The sequence below is a fragment of the Callorhinus ursinus genome, unplaced genomic scaffold (assembly GCF_003265705.2).
Source record: "Callorhinus ursinus isolate GAN/ISIS: 27379988/994484 unplaced genomic scaffold, GSC_fseal_2.0 scaffold6, whole genome shotgun sequence".
NCBI lineage: Eukaryota > Metazoa > Chordata > Mammalia > Carnivora > Otariidae > Callorhinus > Callorhinus ursinus.
The window spans coordinates 64847432-64869896 of record NW_027397068.1 but is presented as its reverse complement, the minus strand read 5'-3'; the positions used below and the strand labels follow the sequence as shown (position 1 = coordinate 64869896).

Below are 22465 nucleotides of genomic sequence, written 5' to 3'. Positions count from 1 at the left end.
AGATGATTTTAATTTGCTAATAATTTTAAAATAGAAATTCAATATAAGGAATGGTCTCTCTCCTCACTCTTCATTCTTAAAGAAAGATTCAAATTACAGTTTAGGTAACTCTTCTTTATTCCAAGAGAAGGATGAGTGTATAAAACAGTTGGCATGTTTTGGGTACCTGGGTGGCTCAGTTGGTTAAGTGACTGCCTTCGGCTTAGGTCATGATCCCGGAGTCCTGGGATCGAGTCCCACATCGGGCTCCCGGCTCAGCGGGGAGCCTGCTTCTCCCTCTGACCCCCTCCCCTTTCATGCTGTTTCTCTCTCTCAAATAAATAAAATCTTAAAAAAAAAAAAACAATTGGCATTTTCTTCTTTAATTGGAAGTAAACAAACAAATAAAAGTTGTGGGATTTTAGGGGCACATTCAAAGGGGAAAGTAGTTTCTTTTGACCGACCTAGTTTCCTGACCATTTAGGGATTTCTTCCAGACACCAAACCAGAGACTTAAATTTCTAGGCTATCACAGGGATTACAAGAGGAAAGAGAAATTTGGCTACAAAAAGGAAAACAAAAATGAAGTATCAACTGCATTCCAAAATGTTTTATGTTGGAAGATTTTGTGAAATAACGATTTAAATCTAGTCACATACCAAAATTAAATAAAGATAGTGCGAGGAAAAAAGTTACAGATTATGGTCATTTATGAACATGCATGAAAAATTTCTTAAAAAAAAATACAAACAAATCAAACTTATCAGGGCACAAATATATAAAACATCATGACCAGGTAGGGTTTATTTCAGTAATGAATGTATGATTCAAATAGAATGCCTGTTAATATAATTTATCATATTAAGAATAGAAAGAGAAAAATCATATGCTAATTTTCTTGAAGGCAGATTAAGCATTCAATGAAATTTAATATTCATTCACAATATTCTAGCAGAATAGGAAAAAGCATTTATGTAAATCCGAGAACAAACATCATAGTTATTATCAAGAGAGTTAAAGCATTCCTGCTAATGTCAGAAAGACGATAAGGGTACCAACATTGAATCAACACAGTATGAGAAGACTTAACCAAACAATAAGATACGAAAAAACGTAATGGGTAGAAGAACTATAAAGGAAGACAAAAAGATTTCCTCAATTTCAGATACTAGTGTCCACACAGAAAACCCAAAAGGATCTATAAACCACTGTTAGAACTAATGGAAAAGCTTAGAAAGTTAGTAGGATACACTATCAACACAGAAGAATCAACAGCATTCCTAGAGGACAGTAATAGTCAATTTCAAAACAGAACAAATATCCTAGTCAAAATAACATCAAAAGGAATAAGTTTTTATTCCCAACCAACCAAAAAGGCTTGGTTGAAGAGAAATAATGTTTATGGATGGGATGACTCAATATTGTAAAGATGTCAATTCTGCCAAAATTAATCTACATTAAATGTAGTTCCAATAAAAACCCTAACGGAGTTCTTCAGGGAATTTGACAAACTAAAAAATCACTTGACAGCGTCAAGAGTCAGGAAAAGCTAAGCCAATGTTGAAGAGTAATGTGGGCTTAATAATGAAGACAATGTGGTATGGGGCAGGGATGGACAAATAGAGTAATGCAGAGCTCAGAAACAGACCCATACATACATGTAAACCTCACATGAGAGGAATGTGGAGGTACAAATCAGCACAGAAAGATGTACTTTTCAATCAGTGGTGATCAGGCTTTTGGCTAGACATAGGAAAACAAGAATTTGGATTTCCTACCATATACCATACCTACATCAACTGTAGTAAGGTTAAGGACAAGGCAAAATTTTAAGACTTTTAGAAAAATAATAGAGTATATTTATGAACAGAGATTACAAGATAATTTTTTTAAAGATTTCATTTATTTATTTGAGAGAGAGCACAAGCAGGGGCTCGGAGCGGCAGAGGGAGAGGGAGAAGCAGACTTCCCGCTGAGCAGGGAGCCCGACTCAAGGCCCAAGGTTAGAACCCTAGGATTATGACCTGAGCCGAAGGCAGACACTTCACGAACTGTGCACCCAGGCGCCCCTATAATTTTTTAGACACAACGCAAAATCTATGTTATAAAATGTACATTTATATTTGGTGTGGCCAAACTTATAAATTATATGATTTCTTTTCAAAGAAACCGTAATTAAAGTGAAAAGACAAGTCTTATAGTAGGAGATGGTTTGCAACTCAAATAATCCACAAAGATCACTAGCCAAAATTCATCAGGAATGCCTACACGGCAATAAGAAAAAGAAACATCCTGACAGAAAAATGGGCAGTGAATAGAAGGCAGAAATTCACACACACAAAAATCTAAGTGGCCAACAAACAAGAAAAGATTCTCGGTCTTAATTGTAATTGGCAAAATGCAAAGTAATGTATCCCCCAATGGAATATTACATCACAGTTAAACAAAGGAGAGGTATCAATCTCAAAAACAATGTTGAGAGAAAAAAATTTTGTGAAAGGTTGGCACACTTTATGCCATGTTTGAAATAAGTGAATGCATGTTACATATTTCAAATAAAAGCTTACATATATAGTCATGGAACAAAATCATAGTTGGGAGTGAAACACCAAGTCTTGGATCGCAGTAGTTCCAGTTCTGGGGGTACACTGAACCGGATTATACTGGCTTGCCTGAGCCAATTCTGTGTACCTCTTCCTAATTCCATGTTCAGTGATGTCTTGCTGGTAGCTTGAAATCTGCTGTGATGGAGGGTTTACACCACAGAAAGTGGCAAACAATATAAATCCCAGAATCTCCCTCTCTTGTCCTAATGCCGGAGAACTGGTTTACCAGCACATTACTGTGTCACTCTCCACAGAGTGAGATGCAACTGGGAGGAATACATAAGGGGCTTCAACAGTATTTGTAATGTCTTTATGCTTTAAAGAATTTCTAAAGTAAATATGACACAAGAAAAGGCTTTGATAGAGTGGGGATAGGGTTCATGGGTACTTATCATGCTACTTTTCTGTACTTTGGAAATATACCCTGAAAACACAATCTAGTCAGCAGAGTTTTTTTAGGTCAGCACAAAACCATTTCTTTTTCCCCTCTTTAATTTTAGAGATTTAAATCTTGCTTAGTTGGTCACAATAATATAATATTATGTTGAAAAACCTGGATCTGAAATAATAGAAACTTTAAAATTAGTTCAAGCCCCAACCATAGGTTTGCCAGAGAGTCAGACCTTTGAAATCAACTGATGTAGGGTATATAATAAAAGATTCATAAGAGGCATTAACAAAAAAAGTCACATCAATACTTCTTAAGCAAATATAACAGCAAAGACATTTGAGCTCTAAATGTAGACTCCAGATCTAAGGGGAAGGAAATAAAAACAAATAGGGACACAATCGTATAGATGACTCAGCTGTAAAAGTTAAACAAGCAGATGCTTTTTTTTTATAGAATTATTCTACCTTTTTTAAAGATTTTATTTATTTGAGAGAGAGCAAGTGAGAGAGAGCACGAGCCGGGTGAGGGGCAGAGGGAGAGGGAGAAGCAGACTCCCTGGCTGAGCAGGGAAGCCCAAGGTGGCGCCCCCAGCAAGCAGATACTCTTGAAAATAATAATGAGGGGCGCCTGGGTGGCTCAGTTGGTTAAGCATCTGCCTTCAGCTCAGGTCGTGATCCCAGGGTCCTGGGATCGAACCCCACCTTGGGCTTCCCTGCTCAGCCGGGGAGTCTGCTTCTCCCTCTCCCTCTGCCCCTCACCCGGCTCGTGCTCTCTCTCTCCCTGTCTGTCTTACTCTCTCAAATAAATAAAATTAAAAAAAAGAAAATAATAGAATAAAATAATAGGAATACCAAAGAAACGTGACAAAACCAGGTATTCAAAACAGGCTAGACCGGATGCCTAGTTCTATGTCCTTGAGCAAAGGACTTTCCATACCGCACTCCTGATTCATCTATAAGATGTGCATATAATATGCATTCTCTCTGCCTCCCAGAGCTGTTAAGAGGATTACAGGAGATCATGCATGTGCCAGGGATAGATAACTGGGATCTACAAAAGGGACAGGCATAAATACGTGATGTTCATTGTGTGCACATTGTGTCACCGCATGGATCCCTAACACATCATCATCCGGGTACTCATTCACTCTGACTCAGGCTGACGGGTCTGACTTCCTTGCTCAGAGAACACCAAAGACAAAAGAACTGAGAACCGGTTCAGGAATACAAAGGTCTTCTCAGTCTTCCAACTTTTGCAGAACGGGCTCTACCACCAAAGTCCCTTCTTGTTGACCTAGGGGGCGACGTCATTCTTATCTTTCTTTAAATTAGGAGACACAGGAAAATTTAAACTCCAGGGAGTAAAAAAAAAAAAAAAAGCCCTTCTGGACTATGCTACCATGTCCCAAACCATGGCCTGAAAAGCAGGGCTCCACTCTGGCAAGAGGGAATGTGGTTAAATGCCTGGGGCTTGGGGTCAGAGAAGCCCAGATGAGGCATATAAAGTGATAATGCACATAAAGCTCTATGGCCTCTGGCATGAACTAAGCAGGAGACAAATAGTCATTACCATCAACTTACAGCCAAACCACCAGAGGCTTAGGCCAGGGGCCTCCCCACATATATGCCTCAACCCTCTCCCTGAGTTACAGGGCCACTGGTAGCCTCTGGAAGGAGAAGCCACTCGGGGATTCATGGGATTTTACCATCAGCGGCTGCTAAATGGGAGCCTGTTTTAATACCAAGGAACATGTAGAACTCTAAATTCCCTTTTTTTTTTTTTTTTTTTTTTTTGAGAGCGTGAGCATGCATGATCGATGGGGAGGGGGAAGGGGTGAGGGAAGGAAGGAATCTTAAGCAGACTCTATGCCCATCAAGGAGCCAGAGGCAAAGGGGCCCCTGCGTGGCTCAGTCGGTTAGGCGGCTGGCTGCCTTCAGCTCAGGTCATGATCCCAGGGTCCTGGGATGAAGCCCCGCATTGGGCTCCTGCTCAGCAGAGAGCCTGCTTCTCCCTCTCCCTCTGTCTGCCACTCTGCCTACTTGTGCTATCTCTCTGTCAAATAAATAAATAAAAAATATCTTAAAAAAAAAAAAAAGAAGCCAGAGGCAGGGCTCGATCTCATGACCCTGTGATCATGACCTGAGCTGAAATCAAGAGTTGGATGCCTAACCGAATGAGCCACCGAGGCGCCCCAGCCTAATTCAATTTCTTTATGACCTTTCTCTATTTTCTTATTATTGTGTCTATTTTATGTAGACAGTGTTTCCCAGCCACAGCTATACATTACAAACATCTGAGGACCTTTTAAAAACTTCTGATGCCCTGGCCTAACCCCAAACCAATTCATTATATTTTCTGGGGGTGGGATCCATCATATTATATAAAAAAAAAAAATCTTCCCAGGTGATTCTAGTAGTGTAGTTCAGGTCCAGAATTACAGTCTTGGAACATGCTGATCAGTTTCCAAAGTCTCCTGAGTCAAATCCGGGAGATGTTACAACACGGGCAGTTTTTACATCCTAGGCTTTCAATATGAAAGGAGGCATTGATGCAAGTCTATACACAGATCTCCCAGAGGTCAGGCTTGTGCTACATGTTAGGGATTCGAAGGTACCAAAGGAGATGTGGATCCTTCCCCCAAGGTGTCACTTACACCAATTTCACTAAGCAAAGAGGGATAAGATTTATAAATGGCACTATGGTTGAGTCACACAATGACAAGGCACTGTAGAATTTTATAATGGGATTTTACTCTAACAAAATCAACATCATCACTGGTTGATATTTTGATGCTTTCTCTGGGCTGGTATTGAGCAAGGTAGGCACTTTCAGTGTTTGAGCGCACTGAAGCTTCACAATAACCATGGAGATAGATATTCTTATTATTTCTACTCATTCATTCCACAAAAGCTTGCATGCCTCTGATGGGCCAGGCACTGGGTTTTTTTTTTTTTTTTTTAAGATTTTTATTTATCTGAGAGAGCACAAGCAGAGGGAGAGAGAGGGAGAAGCAGGCTCCCTGCTGAGCAAGGAGCCTGATGTGGGACTTAATCCCAGGACCCTGGGATCATGACCCGGGCCGAAGACAGCTGCTTAACTGACTGAGCCACCCAGGGGTCCCGGGCCAGGCACTGTTCAGGCACCTGGACCGTAACAAAACAGGCCCCAGGCCTCGGGGAGTGTCCATGAGTGGGGGTGGCGAGGAAAGAAAGAACCGATGTAAACCAGAAGTCGGTCATAGGGTGCGTGACAGAATTTGATAAATGCCAGAAAGAAAAGGCAGAGCCGGTGAGGTGTTCTGTGGGTGTCCGGCAAGCTTCATTGAGAAAGGGAGATATGAGCACAGACTTATAGGGAAGGAGTTAGTTCTTCCACTCCATTTCAAGACTCACCCAAGGATCTCTACATGGCTCAGCTGGGATGCAAACCCAGGCATGTGGGAAATGAGAGTCTGCTCCTAACTTGCCTACTGCCTGGCAGAAGTTTCACAACCGATTTGCTTGTCCCAGCCCCTTCAGCAAATTTCCTAAGCCCAGTGTCTTTTACATAGTAGGTACTTAACGTATGTTTGAGTTACATCATTTAAATTATTAATTAATTTGGATCAGTACGCTATGACTTAAAGTACTTGTGTGTTTACTGTGTCCTGCCCACTCCCTAGGCAGAAGAAAGTTTCTAGAAAATTCAGTGGAGGTGGGGGTGCCACAGACGAAGCATGCATGCATTTTTGGATGCCCTGTTCATGTTGTGTTGTAGAAGAATGATGTCACTGCTCTGTCAGGGAAGACAGGTCTCTTCTCTGAGCCAGGAAGATGGATTTGGATGGAATATAAAATAAATGTGAGACCCTTCTAGGACAAGGATGCTTCTGGGTAGAAGACTTCATGGCATGATAGCACACAGAAATGTAGGAAGTTGAATCAAGGATTACAGGTAAAGTTCTCTTAGGTGGCATTCATCTGAGAGAAAGTCATAGTCCTAGGTGAGAATGATCTTTTGAGTATGAACTTACCTGTTGAAGTGGTAGATATCCTGTATGTTTCCAAAGAGGGCTGATCTTTCTTCTGTCCCCAGAGGAAGTTTTGTTTGGTCCCTGATGCAGTCAAGGTAATCCTGGGAAATCAACGAGAAGGATGTGTTAAACACTCCTGTCCTCCAAGTCATCTTTTTTATGCAAGATGAATCTCTCATATCAATTTCAAGCAATTATTATACTAATGTGCTCATTAACTGTACTATGGAATACAGAGTGTCACTTTTATTAATGTTGACAATACTCACCAATTTATAGAATGGGGAGTTGGAGCAAGGAGGAGGAGTATGGTATACATTAGGCTATATAACCCCCAAATGTATTAGAGCTTCCCTAGATGGATAATATAACGACCATAGTTTCTCATAATGTCAGATTTTTGGCATAACAACATCATCTTCTGCTTCCTTGACTGATTTATGTGATAAAAAGATACTCAAATTCATTTAGCGGAAAGCCAGAAATACAGACCTTAAAATTTCTCATCACAAGAAAAAGAATTTGTAACTGTGTGTGGTAATGGCTGTTAACTACACTCATTGTGGTGATCATTTCACAATATACACATGCATCAAGTCATTATGTTGTACATCTTAAACTAATACAATGTTCTATGTGAATTATATCTCAATAAACTGGGGAAAGAGAGCGTTGTTTAAACATAATCTTGAAATCAGGAAGCTATCAGTTGTTAAAATGCAGAACCAAATTCTTCCTCAAACACCATTTTATAGAAAAAAAGCCTCTTTTTATTTTAATACGCACATAACTCACTTATGCTATCTAGTAGGCTATGTTAATGAGCCATGGAAAACTTTGAAATGATTTTATATCTTTTAACACAGCAACAGCTCCCAAGCCGAGCTAATGTGGGCTCAGATCCACAGTGGGTTAAATGTCCATGGCTTGGAAGCTTCGAGCTGCTGAGAGAAAGCTGTTTTCCACCCTGGGTGTGAGAGTTCATAACAGAGTGTTCCCCCTTCCCCAGCAATGCTTGAAAAAAGAACTCAGTAGGAGACTAGAAAACAATAAAGAAAAAAGTGAAAACAGCTGAAATAACGTAAAATAAAAAATAAATACAATCCCCTGCTCCGGACTGCACAATGTACTATGGCCCTCGACCAAATGTCACATGGCGTCGTGCAGCCCGGGGGAGGAACAGACCCTGTGAAAATCCCAGGCTACAGCCACATTCCAGTGTTCCATCGCAAACACAATAGCACTTAGGTGCAACCAGCCAAAGGAGAGATGAAATGTAAAAACCATCAGATAATTCTTCCTTCTCCATTTTAATAAGCCACATTCATTCTCTCATGCTCTTTATGCCCTCAAAGGAAACACAGGCAGGGCCTCACCATTACCGTTCTCGGGAGCACGTTTCACAGACTGCATCCCATAACTCACCATCCTGGTTCTTTAACACTGAAATCACTGGCATGCACGAACCAACGTTTATAAACCCTTTTTCTTTTATTTTTTTAAATGATTTTATGTATTTGTCAGAGAGAGAGCGAGCAAGCGAGAGAGAGATCACAAGCAGGGGGAGCGGCAGAGGGAGAGGGAGAAGCAGACTCGTCTCTGAGCAGGGAGCCCGATGCGGGGCTCGATCCCAGGACCCTGGGATCATGACCTGAGCTGAAGGCAGATGCTTAACCGACTGAGCCACGCAGGAGTGCCCCCTTTATTCTCTTTTAACAAGCTTTGTGGGAACATCTTTTCTTCTTAAGACAGTGGTCATCTCAGTTAAGAAGTTAAATTCATGAGGTGTAAGTGTAACCAGCACCCCAAACCCACAATAGCAAGACATAGCCTTGTGTCCTTACTATAAAAGTAAGGACTTTTATAAATGGAACAATTAGAAGGAGCTTGAGTACCTGCATAGGATACAGAGTTAATGCCTAAATAAAAAATGCTCAAGAAAACCAGAAGTGAAATGAATGCCTTTTGAATAACATGTCAACCTAACCTATACTTTCTCAAAAACATAAATGTAGTCATTGATATTTACATAAAATTACACATGGTACAAAAAGATGGGCTAATATTTAACTTGCCTTGAACACTTATATTTGATAGCTGTTTATACTTTGATCAAGATTTTAAAAGGACACATCATATGCAAAGTTAAGGCAGTAAAAGGTTCCAGATGGGCGTGAACTTAACCAGAAGGATATGGATAGGCATGAGCCACACCAAATAGCAGGATAAAGGGCAGGACAGAGATGACGTACGCATGCCAAATTCACCTTGCGGGCTGCCATGGGGTTTAAATGAGAAACCGAACAACCCTTTTTCTCACTTCAAGTGAAGAGCTTGCTCATTTGCAGAAACCTGATACTAAATTCTTCATGTGAGGGAAAGACTGAGTTAAGGGGCTTGAAGAACTTCAGCTGGGGTTAGAGACAAAGAACCGTGGCCCACTTCCAACAAATAATGGCCCCTCTCCAAATGAAAGAGTTTCAAAACCCCCCAGTCCGTGGTAGGGAAACTAGGTTTTAAAAGCCGCTTGTTTTCCGAAATTGTTGAGAAAACGGATCGTTAGGAGTCCAAATTTTTGTAGGCCACTCTAGAAAACAGATCAAAGTCCTATGGCCACAACTGTTCCCCCCACTGATCATAATTAAGTCTTTTAAATATGATACTTTAACCCTAAACTAGTTACGGAGAACTACTGTAGCATGCACGGCATTAGCAGCTATAATCATCTCCAGCCAAAATGAGAGGTTCGAAGCTCAGTGATAATAACAGTTGGGTCTCTGCTCAAATGACAGAGTAAAGACACCCATGAAATTTATTAGAGCCTGTCACACTGCTTATTAATTTTATTGGCTTGATGTCAGCATCTATGGCTACCCTACAGTTAACAATGAAGGATCAATTTAAAACATTTGCATTGAAAACAATTATTCGCCAAGAAGATCAAAGAGTTCACTCAACTGGGAGAGGGATGAGGCGGGGAGATACGCACAAGAAAGAGCTTTCCACTGGTGGAAAAAAAATGCCTATTATGCCATTTTAAATTCTGTCTATTTATTTTCTAATCAATTCATGTCCTTAGGATCTCCTTAAGATTGCAAGATTTGTGCATGGGTGTTCTCCTCACATTAACTTTGTCATTGCCTGTAATGTCTTATTGAAAACATCCAACTGAAGACTGACCTGGTGCCATTTAAAGTGTGGCAAATGGAAAAGGAGCCAGTTTGCAAAGTGTTACCGAACTACAATGAATTCAGTGCAGAAACTGAGAGTAAGTGCATGGAAACTTACAGTCTTTTGACAGAATGAGATCTGTTGACTCTAATGATCAATTTGGGCTTGTATCTTGCCTGTCCGATTTCTTCTATTTTCTTTTTCTAGCAATTCACTTTTTATTGTGTTTTCCAAAAGTGTCGGCATGTGACTGACAGAAAATGCACGCAACACACACATGCACACACATCCCTGTCCCTCACCACAGATAGAGAAGCGCTGGTCTAGGCAGCCCTCCCGCAGAGATGATGGAGAAATGGACAGAATTCAAATTCGGATTTAAACTCAAATTCAATGTTCTTGGTAGTTCACCTTATTTCTCTAAGATGCCTATAGAATTAATGTCCCCGCCCCCGTTTCCCTTCTTCCTCTAAAATAACATTTAAAACGTTTTAAAATTATAACCTGTTTGACATAATGAAGATAAACCACAAGAGGGAAAGAAATACTACTTTACGTCCCTTCGACTCTTTCCCGCACCCCCCCACCCTTGTGTAGAGTCCTTTGTAAGAGACAAAAAAATTCCATTCCTAAATCCTCTTGCTCACATTTCAAAGTTCGACCTAGTGGTTTTATAGTTTACTCTTTCTGGTTGGTTTTTCTCTTTTTAGCGCTTTCAGATTCCAAGCTCTTTGATATAACTCCTATGTAAGACTTTTTTCTTTGGTCTTTATTTTGAAGGAAGCATTTTTTCTTGTTTCTCCAACCCCTCCACCTCTTCTAGAACATAGTCATCGGTTTATCCCCAAACCTGCCCTCCAAATGCCATGTGTTACAGTGGGACGCCACTGATACCACAATAACGTACACTTGTATATCAATTTACAGTTTAAAAGCATTCACAGTCATTCATACAAACCATCCTCCCCTTCCTCCCCACCTTTTTTGAGGACATAAGAATGTGTGCCAAGCTCTGTTTTACAAGCTAGGAATTAAAAAAATGAATAAAACATGACCCCTCCCCCCAAGGAGCTCTCTGTGTAGTTGAAAGACAAGTGTAAACAAGTAAGTACAATACAGTGTTTAGGGCGCATGGCTGATAAATATTCAGTATTGGCAGAGAGGGGAGGCAGAAAAAGAAGTGGTTGATTCCTGGGCTGGCAGAGGCTCTCTAGAGGAGGTGCGCATGGATCTGAGCCTTTAAGCAGCAGCAGTCTGGATGGAGGGAAAGGGAGGAGACGACATCCAAGAAATAGAGAAGTGCAAACAGAGGCACAGGGCAAGGTATGCCGCCCGCAGTCAGGACCCTTAAAGGTGCTGAGCGGGGCGGGGAAAGCCAGGAACCCCGGCGCATGCGCACACAGGCCCTGGAGTTAGAGCTGATCATAGAGAATCGTCTGTGCTCCGTAGGTGGTGGCAACCCCTGAAGGATGGTGGGAGACCACAGACCATCCCAGCATCAGTGAAACAGAACAGAAGCTGTAAAACTGGGGTGGGGAGACCAGTTAGACCAGCAGAGCAGCGCAGGTAAACCCGGACCAAGCCCTCCACAGGTTCTACAGAGAGGCATGAAGGAGAGAAAGGAGCCAGTCAGGGGTGACAGTCACGAGATGAGGGACGTTGTTGGCTTTCAGGATGTAGAGGCCAATGGCAGGCTGCCCCAAAATGGGCCACTTTGGCATGAAGACTATTTTGAGTTAAAAAGCAATCAAAACCTGGGGCGCCTGGGTGGCTCAGCAGGTTAAGCATCTGCCTTTGGCTCAAGTCCTGATCTCAGGGTCCTGGGATCGAGCCCTGCATCCGTCCAGGCTCCCTGCTCGGAGGAGTGTCTGCTTCTGCCGCCCACCCCAACCCAGCTCCTGTGCTCTCTCTCTCTCAAATAAATAAATAGGGGGCGCCTGGATGGCTCAGTCGGTGAAGCATCTGCCTTCAGCTCCAGTCATGATCCCAGGGTCCTGGGATCGAGCCCTGCGTCGGGCTCCCTGCTCAGTGGGGAGCCTGCTTCTCCCTCTCCCACTGCCCCTGCTTGTGTTCCCTCTCTCACTGTGTCTCTGTCAAATAAATAAAATCTTTAAAAAAAAAATAAATTAAAAAATAAATAAAATTTTTTTAAAAAAGCAATCAAAACCCAGTGATTTCAGGAAAAGCTCTTTACCTCCCCCTCAAATGCCTAAAAAGAATTTAGAGCGAGGACCTGCTCCAGAAAGAGAGCTATCACCATAGATAACTCCATTATGATAGGAACTAGGTATGGCAGACAGGGAGGGACCTAAGCAAGGCCACTTGGAGCCAAGTCCTCTCTTTGTCCCATTGTTTCTGAGTGGCCCAGCAAACATTCGTTTACCATTTACTTTTTTTCATCTTCCTGTAAATTGGATTCCTTTCCTCTGAAGTCCCAGACCCTTGCCCCCTTCTCCTTAGTTGAGGATGACTTACAGGTCTCACTGTGCCTGTCTTTAGAGTTTCCGTGTCTGTCTGTACATATGCTGTTAAATTTGATTTTCTCCTATTAATCTGTGTCATGTCCATTTGATTCTTAGTCTGGCTGGAAGGACCTTGGAGGGGACAGGAATTCTTGCTGCCCAACACGGAGCGGGGAGTCTGCGCTTCTCTCTCACTTTCCACGCTGAGGAGGAGGAGCACTGTTCCCCTCACTCCCAGCAAGACCTTTTCCTTACCCTCACCGGCAGTGAGGGAATTAAAAGGCAGTGAGACCAACCCCTCACCTCCCCATCCATTTGGCTTCGGCATGGAGGGAACTGGAATGCTCCCTCCGGGAAGAGGACCCACTGGCTCTCCTCCTTTCTCTTTGCCTGGTGGCTGGTGAGGGAAAGCTAACCCAGCGTTGCTCCTGCTGGCCGGGCCTACAGAGGCCTTGGCGGGGCGGCTCTAGGCCTTGTTGGCTGCTGGTACCCGCTGTACTGGACTGCCTCACGCCCAGATCCAACACTGAGAAACACCTCGAAGGATCTGTGGTAAAAAGGAGACAAGGCAGATATTCTGGCCTCGCTCGAGACAGTAGGTCTTCATGCAGCTCCAGCTGGCTCATTTTCTTCTTAGGGTCAAAGCTCTGAGAAGAAATATGGGTTTTATTTTCCAGCCATTGTCCTCTGCACAAATAGTGCCCGCAGGAGCATCACGATGGGTAATGACGGGTTCGGAATCACCGGCCTGCCCAGGCCCCACTTGAGCACTTCCTCTCCCCATTCCTGAGAGACCTGAAGAGAAGCGGACGGCGGTGCGGGGGCAAAGACAGGGCCTCAGTTTCGGCCTCAGTGAAGACAGACATAACCGTAGGACATCTCGCAGGGGAGGTTTGTCAGGCACAGGATCTGGGAAGAAGAACAGCAGTTTGCTCGGAAAGCTCTGCAGGGAGCTGGCCGTGCGTGGCTGTGCAGCTTTGGGCTTCGGCTTCTGCAGCACTGACACAGCGGGGAGGCCAAAACATTCTCCCACGCTTCTTCGGGGGCCACCTAACCACACAAAAGCAGCTTCGGAGTAGCTCAGTGTCTGCAAATTGCAACCTCGGTGAGGGTCAGCAGGCCAGGGCACCCCCAGGAAGTCCCCTGTGGCCGTGAGGACACCAAAGGGCCCTTGCGAAGGAAATGAGGAAGTAAATGATGAGCTGCCAGGCCAGGGGCGGCACGGAACTCTGCGGCTCACGCTGACGAGACTGCACCCCTGAGTGGGAGCGGCGGTGAGGGGTTTTGGAGGGGTCCCACGGAGCCTGGCGGGCCCACCTCTTCCAGACAGTCCCAGGGAAACTGAGTGGGGATAACAGAGTCCTGAGTGCAGGGATTAGAGAGAATTGCAGACTGAGTCGGAAGTGGGTAAGGGGAATACCAATTTTGAGATGCTGGGCTACCCAGGAAGGAGCAGTAACTGGAAGGGATGTAGGACCAGGGAGGACTGACTGATGGATCTGCACACCCCCCACACCCACACTTGCATGCACCCACGCGTGCATTCATGCGCCCACGAACAGGATGGTGGTGGAGGGCGGGAAGGAGAAGGGAGAAGGTAGAGGGAGGAAGCTGGGAATGACAAGAATTCCTGGCAAGGTGACGACTGGAGCCAGGTCAGGGGACAAGATAAGAGGTGGAGGAGAGGAAGATAAGCCCCTCTCTCGCGGGGGTCCAGGCTGGGAACGCTGTCTCTCTGAGTGAGGCAGGGAGAGGCCAAAATGACACAGGTCAGCTTCCATTTTTGCCGTAGAAAATAGAATTCTAACGAGTCAGAGCGCAGAAGTAAAAAGTTCCCTCTCCCTCCTCGAGAACCTTCCTTTTCTGCCCAGGTGTCACTGTGCAGAGGTAACGCTCGTTAATGACGTGGTATGCACGCTTCTCGACTATGTGCTGGCGCATAATTACATCTGTCAAAAATGAGATCTTTGCTTGATTCGCAACTTTGTTTTTTCCACTTATTGTATATAAAGGCACATGATTCCTATATGTCAGTAGAATTCTTTCTCATTCTTTATAGTGGCTGCACTGTATTCCACCCAATAGTTTTATTATAATGTACTTGATAAAGACTTTTGGGGGGCCCATCCTATGTGCAGGTTTCCGAATTAAGCAGGTGCATCTGGAAACGAAGATGTGATGCCTGTGTTCCAGGTGCTCACAAGAGAGGACAGGAGAGACATGTGTGTGTCATACAGAGTACGACAATGTGAGGATATAGGGATTATTTACAAAGTGCTGTGGGGCAATGATGAAAGAAGCCCTTTATCTTTCTTCCAAAGAAGCCACTAATCAGGGTTCATAGTAAAATCTCCATCTGTTGCCTGCAGATAAAGTATCAGAAGTCTAATCTTCCACTTGATCTCTTCTCTCTTATTTCTCTGTCCACATCCACAGGGAGGAAGGTACAGCTAAAGAAATGAGAGCTGGGGGTCTCTGGCCACTTCATCAAGCTGGAAACAAAGCTCTTATTGTGGGAACAGTGTTTTCCCTGAGTCTATATAACGGAGCCCCCACACGGCGGAGAACCGCAATGAAAATGCACTATATCATCACCAGGGCAAACTCTTCCTGCCAACTTGTTGCGGGGGTGGGGGGAGAGGGTGGGGGGAAGAATGAATGGAGGGGAGCCCAAGGAGGGAAGAGAAGAGGGAAGAAAAAGGGGGAGTAGAAAGTAAAAGGGAAAGAAGATGGGGAGAGCAAGGGGGAGAGCAAGAGAGGAAGACCCACAGACGCGGGGGAGGGGGGCGGGGGGGGGGAGGGAGAGGGGGGGTGGGGGGGGGGGAGTTCAAAGCAGCTTCTGTTCCTGGTGTGGTATTGGTTCTCATTCAGTTTTCCTCGCTGATGGTATAGAGGCTGATCTTAATTGGTGATATGTGAAAGTCAGAATTAATGCCTCTGAGATATTTGAGTAAAAGAATCATAAAAAACTGGGAGCTTTCAGCCTCATTTACCCAGTATAATACTTTCAATACATAAGACATCAGTAAAAAATGTCAGGAATGGCTTTCTTGCTCAGCTGTGACAAATGATACAGCCTGTTCTGTCCCCTCCATTGTTTCGCGGCTCCCTCTTGAGAGGAGGGGACCTAGGAGGTTCCTCTCGGGGAGGAGATGGAACAGCCTGCCCTAGAAAGGCATGGGGGGGGGTTGGGCAGGTCCTTCCGGAAAGAGAAACCTGCTGGGGACAAACAGGAATTCTGTTAAAAACAGCAACGTTGAGTAGAAAGAGAAATAGATCTTTGCTTGAAGACAACTGGTGTATTTGTTTGGTTTTCCCCAAAGACTTTAAGCAGAAAATACACATGAATTGGCAGTCTACAGTAACCGAAAGAAGAAACAGGATTAGTGTTAATATATTAGAGGTCTTCAAGCAGCTGAATGCCCATTTTTCCTGTGCTTCTGACAACCATTATGGAAATCAATTGTCTTTATTTACTTCATGTGGACATCCAGAGGAAGAATTTGATGTATATAAGTGTAAATAAATCTAAAAATGTCACCAAAATTAAAAAGGTTTGGTGCAAATATAATGCTACAATTAATCTCTTATCTTACCAAGTTACAACAGAAAAGTTCTTACTTTTCTTCTGTAACAGAACAGTCCCTTTTGTAACAAAAACATGGCAGGAAACTTAATTTTCTATTGGCTTTGTTAATATAATAAAAATAATATTTATTTTTAAAAGCCATGTTCAGAGTTTTCAAATCACATTGACAGCATTCTCATATGTAAAGCTCTTCTTAAAATAAGAGCAGTGGACATATGCCCATGAAGAAGTCCTGCTCACACTGAGCTAGCTTTCCATACTTACTTGAAACCCACCATTGCTTTTTGTTTTCTATACTCTTTAATCCCATCATCATTTCTAATGACCAAAAAAGAGTAAAGCATTTCTGGGATAATCCACGTGCTTACTGAATATGCATTAATGTAAAGTATGTTTAACATCTTCAGAATGGGTAACCAGAGAATTTGCCAGAACCATCTGGAATGAAGCACAACAGCATCCCAGGGGGTGCTGATGAGACAGGAAAGCGAAGGAAGTTTATTGTACACTTCCTCGAGAAGGAGCCCCACCCCCCACCCCGTCACCCTACTTTTCTCCAACTCTCTTTTTTAGGTCTTTCTCCTCACTGGGCTAACTTCATACAGCATCGTTATTTTACTGCCATTTTTCTCTCCAGGTCCCAAGCCAGGGAAGGAAGCAGACAGAGACAATTAGATGTGGCTATAATCCTTAAGGAGGAAAACAGCAAAGAGATGTGATGTCTTGGCAAAGCTTTAAGTACCTGAAAATGAGAACTGATTCATCTCCATTATAATCACGGTACTGCTGGTGTAATTTGAAACATGGTAATTAAGGAAAATTAAATAAAGCCCAAAGGATTTTGTATATGGGAAAGAAAATAAAAGATCAGTAAAATAAATTTACATTATTAGATCGTCTGAAGTTCAACGCCTCCTCACTGCTACTTACTATTACGAGTCATATTACCTTTATGTTTCTTGCTATACTGAGCTTACTGCTTTATGTGCATTATCTTTTTTTTTTTTTTTAAAGATTCTTATTTATTTATTTGACAGAGAGAGACAAAGCAAGAGAGGGAACACAAGCTGGGGGAGTGGGAGAGGGAGAAGCAGGCTTCCTGCGGAGCAGGATCCCAGGGTCCTGGGATGACGACCTGAGCGGAAGGCAGCCGCTTAACGACTGAGCCACCTAGGCACCCGCCGCTATATGTGTTATCTTATCTACACAACAACCTAGGGGGTGGGTCCCATTATTAGTCCCATTTTACTGGAAGTTTAGAAAATTTCAATTGTTTCCCAAGGTCACACAGAGAGTGAGTGACTCAGTCCCGTTCAAACTGGGACCAGCTGATGATAGCCTGCCTGTGCACTGGAACCCTGCAGTACTGCTCCTAAGGCTTTAGTCCTTAATGCAGTATCTTTACACCATAGGAAATGTTTGCTGTTGACTTTATCTGGGGACGAAATGTGGTTTTTATTAGGTTTGAGGTAGGAGCCTTACAAAGACAACCATTCTCACGGACTCGGCACCTACCACCTTGTAGGATCGTCACGGACCCGTATCTGAATCAGTACCAGTCCACTGACACGCCGAGCCCACCTCCTTCGTGTGCTCATCGATACACATCCCAGGGCATGCTTTCCCAGCAGCCAAGCACACCAGCTTTCAACAAGCTGGCATTGGACTCCCAGCGTTCGCCACACCTTCCTGTTCCGTTCAGTTCCCAAGTTCTCTTCCTTCCCTCTCCCTCTCCTTTGCAATGTCTCCCTCCCCTTGCCAGTCACCCCACAGGTCTGTCACTGCATTCCTCTTCAGGGGCCTGACTCGGGGTAGCTCTCCCCAGAGGAACACACGTCTCTGCACCACGGTCATGCGGAATCCTCACCAATGAATCCTCCCAGATCTCCCGGTTCCGCACTACTTTTTAAGTCTATTCAACAAACGCTACATGATGGCGAGCCGGGAACGCAGAGCACTTAGAAGCGATCGATCTGGCGATTGTTATAAAATGAAGATCCATCAGAAATTAAAAGAGGTCTAGCAGCTCTGCGGGCATGGGCTTTGCCACAGGACAAGGCCGACTGACAGGAGCGGAGCGTGGGTAGGTAGGCGTGCAGGGCGTGCGGAGTTAAGAAGGCTCCCTCGCAAGTGTGTGTAGCCACTGTGGCAGGTGCTCTCCCGCTTCACCTGGGAGCGGGTCTAAGCGGTAGCCTTATGAGAGGGACTTCTGGCATGCTCTTCTACCTGACAGTCAGCCTGGATTGTTGTTGTGGGGCTCTGACTTCCTTCCCAGAGCTCTGCACATCACATCAGCACACTGATGGCTTCAAAACCGTCACTCAACATCACAATGCGGGCGCTTTCGGCAGCAAAAACATTTCCTGTCCGCAAATCACATCACTGCCCACACTTCACTCAGAATTCTGGAGGACCAGAGATGTGAAGTAAGGACAGCAAATAATGGCCCATTCAAACAGATACACGGTTTTGCCACAGACACATCACGGGTGACTGCATGCGTCCCCTGATCATGTATTGGACAGTAATTAACTATATGACTTAGTAACGAGTTGGAACACTTTCTACTCTCTTTTCCTGGAACAGGAACTATAATACAGGTAATGTTCATAGCAATGGATCTGTATGCAGTAGGTGCTCAAGGAGCATGCACTTGAGGGAGAGGAAACAAGGCCTCAGACACCAAAGCCTAGTGCTATTTGTGCTACTTTACTTGGAACTCTAACCCTGAAACTGAGGCCAAAAGGCTGGAGCTACCTGGGCTATATTAAGTAGCGAGCACAAAAAGCTGGAAGACATTAGCTCAACCCTCCATCGACTGAGTCACACAGTTTGATAACGACCCTCAAGGTCAAGCTATTCTATTTGAACACTGCAACGCAATGAGGCTGTGTATGTTAAAATAAAGAACTGCACAAGGACTGATCTCTTTATGGGCAGTTTTTCAACGCGGATGAATGTGATTATGCTTTGGCGGCATTAGGTAATCCAAGGGCTAAATATGGAGATGCATAGGCTAAACTATTCCGTTCGTTGTACCAAAAACAATGAGTAGCCCTAAGGACATATCTCACTGCTTCTCGGCTACACTGTGTTGATCTCATCACGGTAGAATCTCATCCAGAAGTTACGTATTGGCACAGAAACAAGCCGGGCCTGGAGATTTGCTGGGGAACGGAGGGTAGAATGGGGGTGCAGGTGGGCCAGCAAGATGGGGTGCTCCTCAGAAACCTATCTCAGAGTGCCGGGCTCCGTGAATGGGGTAAACCCAGCAGTTTCCTTCTGTCCTCCTGGAGGCCTGATCTCAATTCTTGCCCACTTGGGGAAAACGAATTCTTCTCTTGTCCTAAATCTCAGGCACGATGCCCATGGCCATCTTGGTACTTAGAAGTGAGAGGGAGGGAGAGAGACTGACCTCCTAGGATGAAATGTCCATAAGTGAACCGTCAAGAGATGGTGTAGAATGAATTTCTACAGCAGCACTTTCCAATCTGAACAGATGTATACTACGTGCTTTTTCTTGTAATAGATGCAGTTTCCATCGCTGCAAACCTGCCCTCCCCCGACAGGAGACTTAGAGAAGGACGGAGCATGACATGGGCAAAGGGGCAGCAGATTCCTTACAGAGGCCTCCACGCCAGGGCAGCCTCCAGATGCAGCGTGGTGGAAAGTGCCCGGACCACAAGGGCAGGCAGCCAGAGGCTGGGAGCTACCCCTCTCATGGTTTATTGGCTCCGCTGAGACCCCACCGCCTCAGCCTCTGAGTAGGGATAATGCAACATCCGCACCTTGTCTTCACTCTGTGGGTTAAACGACCAGGCCCATCCAAGGAGCCCTGCCTGCCTGGCATGCCCAGCACACACTGGTTGGCAACTGTGGCTGATGTGTGGCCTTCTGTGTGCCCGTTTCCTCCTCAGGAGGGCAGGGAAGGAGCCAGATTGGAACCTCCTTTGGTTCAAAAGCAAATTATCTGCACAGATAAATTATGCTAACAGCTTCTACCCCCTTTCGCTGCCACAGGTATTCGCAGTGCCACAGGAAGGCCGATGGATTTGAGCAGCTTGCTGTTAACCAGCGCTTTGGGTACAGGGTCTGAAGATGGTTAGAGGAGATATATGCACCCAAGGTCTCCATGACACTCAGAAGTTTCCCAGACCCTGGCCCTCTCACTTGCTATGCCCACCCAGACAAGAAATCCTGCCTCTCCTACCTGTCTTAAAACTGACCCCTCCTCCCTCCCATCCCTGCTTTGGTTCTAGTTATCTCCCATCGTGCCCACTGCATGGGCATCCTAACTAATCCCTCTATGGGGCTCTGATCCCTCCAACTTTTTGGAAGGAAGCCAGTGTGATCTTTCTAGAAGTCAAATTTGTTGTCCTGCAAAAAAATGCTTTAATGACTTCCCAGAGTCTTCAGCATGGAGGGAGGTCCTTCAAGGCCGGCACCCCTGTGCACCTTTCCAGACTCAACTTTCACCACTTTCTTGCTTCCCCTCCTGCCCTTACCCCCAACCCACAGGCACTCACTCCTGGTACTTTCAGGAATGTCCCCGGTCCCCTGGCTTCACTGTCCTTACACATTCTATTTTTGCTGCCAAGATGGCCCCTCCTACTGGCAAATCCAGGCTAAGATTCTTCCCCGGAATCCTTCTGGATCCTTCCCACCCCTTGAGGGTCAGGTGCTCCTCTGAGCATTTGCATTTATAATTCCATGATAGGGGAGGCTGGAGTCAGCGGCACACACAGCTCTGCAAGAATGCCTTTGAGCTCCCGCTAGCCCTCAAAACTGACGTCAACAATTTGCAGGTGTTACCCTTAGCTTTCCCAGCCCCCGAGTGTCTGCAGAATGAGGGCGGTGAATTCCTGACACCAAGTCTGTCTGCTAACTTCCTGAAGCCAAGCCAGGAAGGCAAGGGTTAAGGAGTCAGGCTGCTCTCAAACTCCCTAAGGCTGGAGTTGTATTGAATTGTAACCCAACCCGGCATTCCTCTTCTGCACCCTACCCTCCTTTTGTCCCGGGACCGCGATTTCGACCACAGACCTCTTGAAGTTGCATTTCATTTTCAACTCGCTTCCCACCCACATACCTCCCCGTTTAGCACAAGAAAAGAAACGTTCCCCTAATCAAAAGTAGATTAACTCACACCCTTTTCTCTACCTACATTTGCATTTGGAACACCATTTATGAGGCTACAAATGGACCCCTGGGTTGCATGATTTATCCAGGGCTTTAGGGAAAACTGGACAAAAGCTGTGTCTTCTCAGCAGTTCTGTATTTGCAGTCTGCTGCTCTGGCCAGTGCTGGGCGCCCCTCCCGACTCATCTCCCACTTAGAGCTTCTGAAAGGTTAACAGCATAACTTGAAGCCCCATTATAAAACTGAAGGAACTCTTGTGACATTTCTTGTTGATCCAAAGAGAAAAAAATGGTTTGTTTCAGAGGAAAATATTTTAAAGTGCAGTTTAAAGGAATGGCTTGTTCTGCCTCCTCTCAAGACACACACACACACACACACACACACACACACACACACACACACACACACACCATAATGTCCCTTAGGCAGCTTGCGGAGAAAACTGAGGAGTAATTTTGCCTCAATGTGATTTTGATTTTGCCATTTGCCATTCGAAAGCACAGATGTAGGCGGCACCTTCTATCCTTCAGGGGCCTACTTTAGGGAAGAGGGGTGTCAGTGATTCCAACACGAGAATCATTATGGATTCCTTCCTATTAGTTTAACAAAACAAGAATCTTAACATTTAGAACAAGCATTCCATTTCACTTTGGGTGGGACAGATGCCTGCAACTTCCCATCACGTCTTTATTATTAGCTTAATACTTCCCCTTGCAGAGCAAGGTTGATTCTCGCTTTTCAGGAAGCATCATCTCACTTTTGTTAATGGATGGGTTATTGTACAAGAATCTTCTCTAAGTATGAAAAGCTCATTGTAATTAATGAAATTCGGGTACCAGCTACGGCATGGGTGAACCTTGGTAACATTATGCTAAGGGAAATAAGTGAGACACAGAAGGATAAATATTGCTTAATTCGGGCAAATTCATAGACAGAAAGCAGACTGGAGGTTGCCAGGGGCTGGGGGGGGGAGTGGAAAATGGGGAGTTATCATTTAATGGGTACAGAATTCTGTTTGGAATGCTAAGAGAGTTCTAGAAAGGGGTGCTGGTGGTGGTGATTGCACAACACTGTGAATGTGCTTAAGGCCCCTGAATTGTACACTTAAAAATGGTTAAG

At 44.6% G+C, this 22465-nt stretch overlaps 1 protein-coding gene across 11 annotated transcripts in view; it reads right to left on the bottom strand.

Moving 5' to 3' along the window:
• The window catches only part of PLEKHG1 (pleckstrin homology and RhoGEF domain containing G1), a 219586-nt gene that overhangs the window by 49248 nt on the left and 147873 nt on the right, over positions 1-22465 (bottom strand). For all 11 annotated transcript variants that reach the window (XM_073894089.1, XM_025866319.2, XM_073894086.1 and 8 more), the window contains one exon: positions 6989-7089. In XM_073894089.1, the coding sequence (XP_073750190.1) occupies positions 6989-7089 (101 nt within the window). The remainder of the gene's footprint in view (positions 1-6988; positions 7090-22465) is intronic.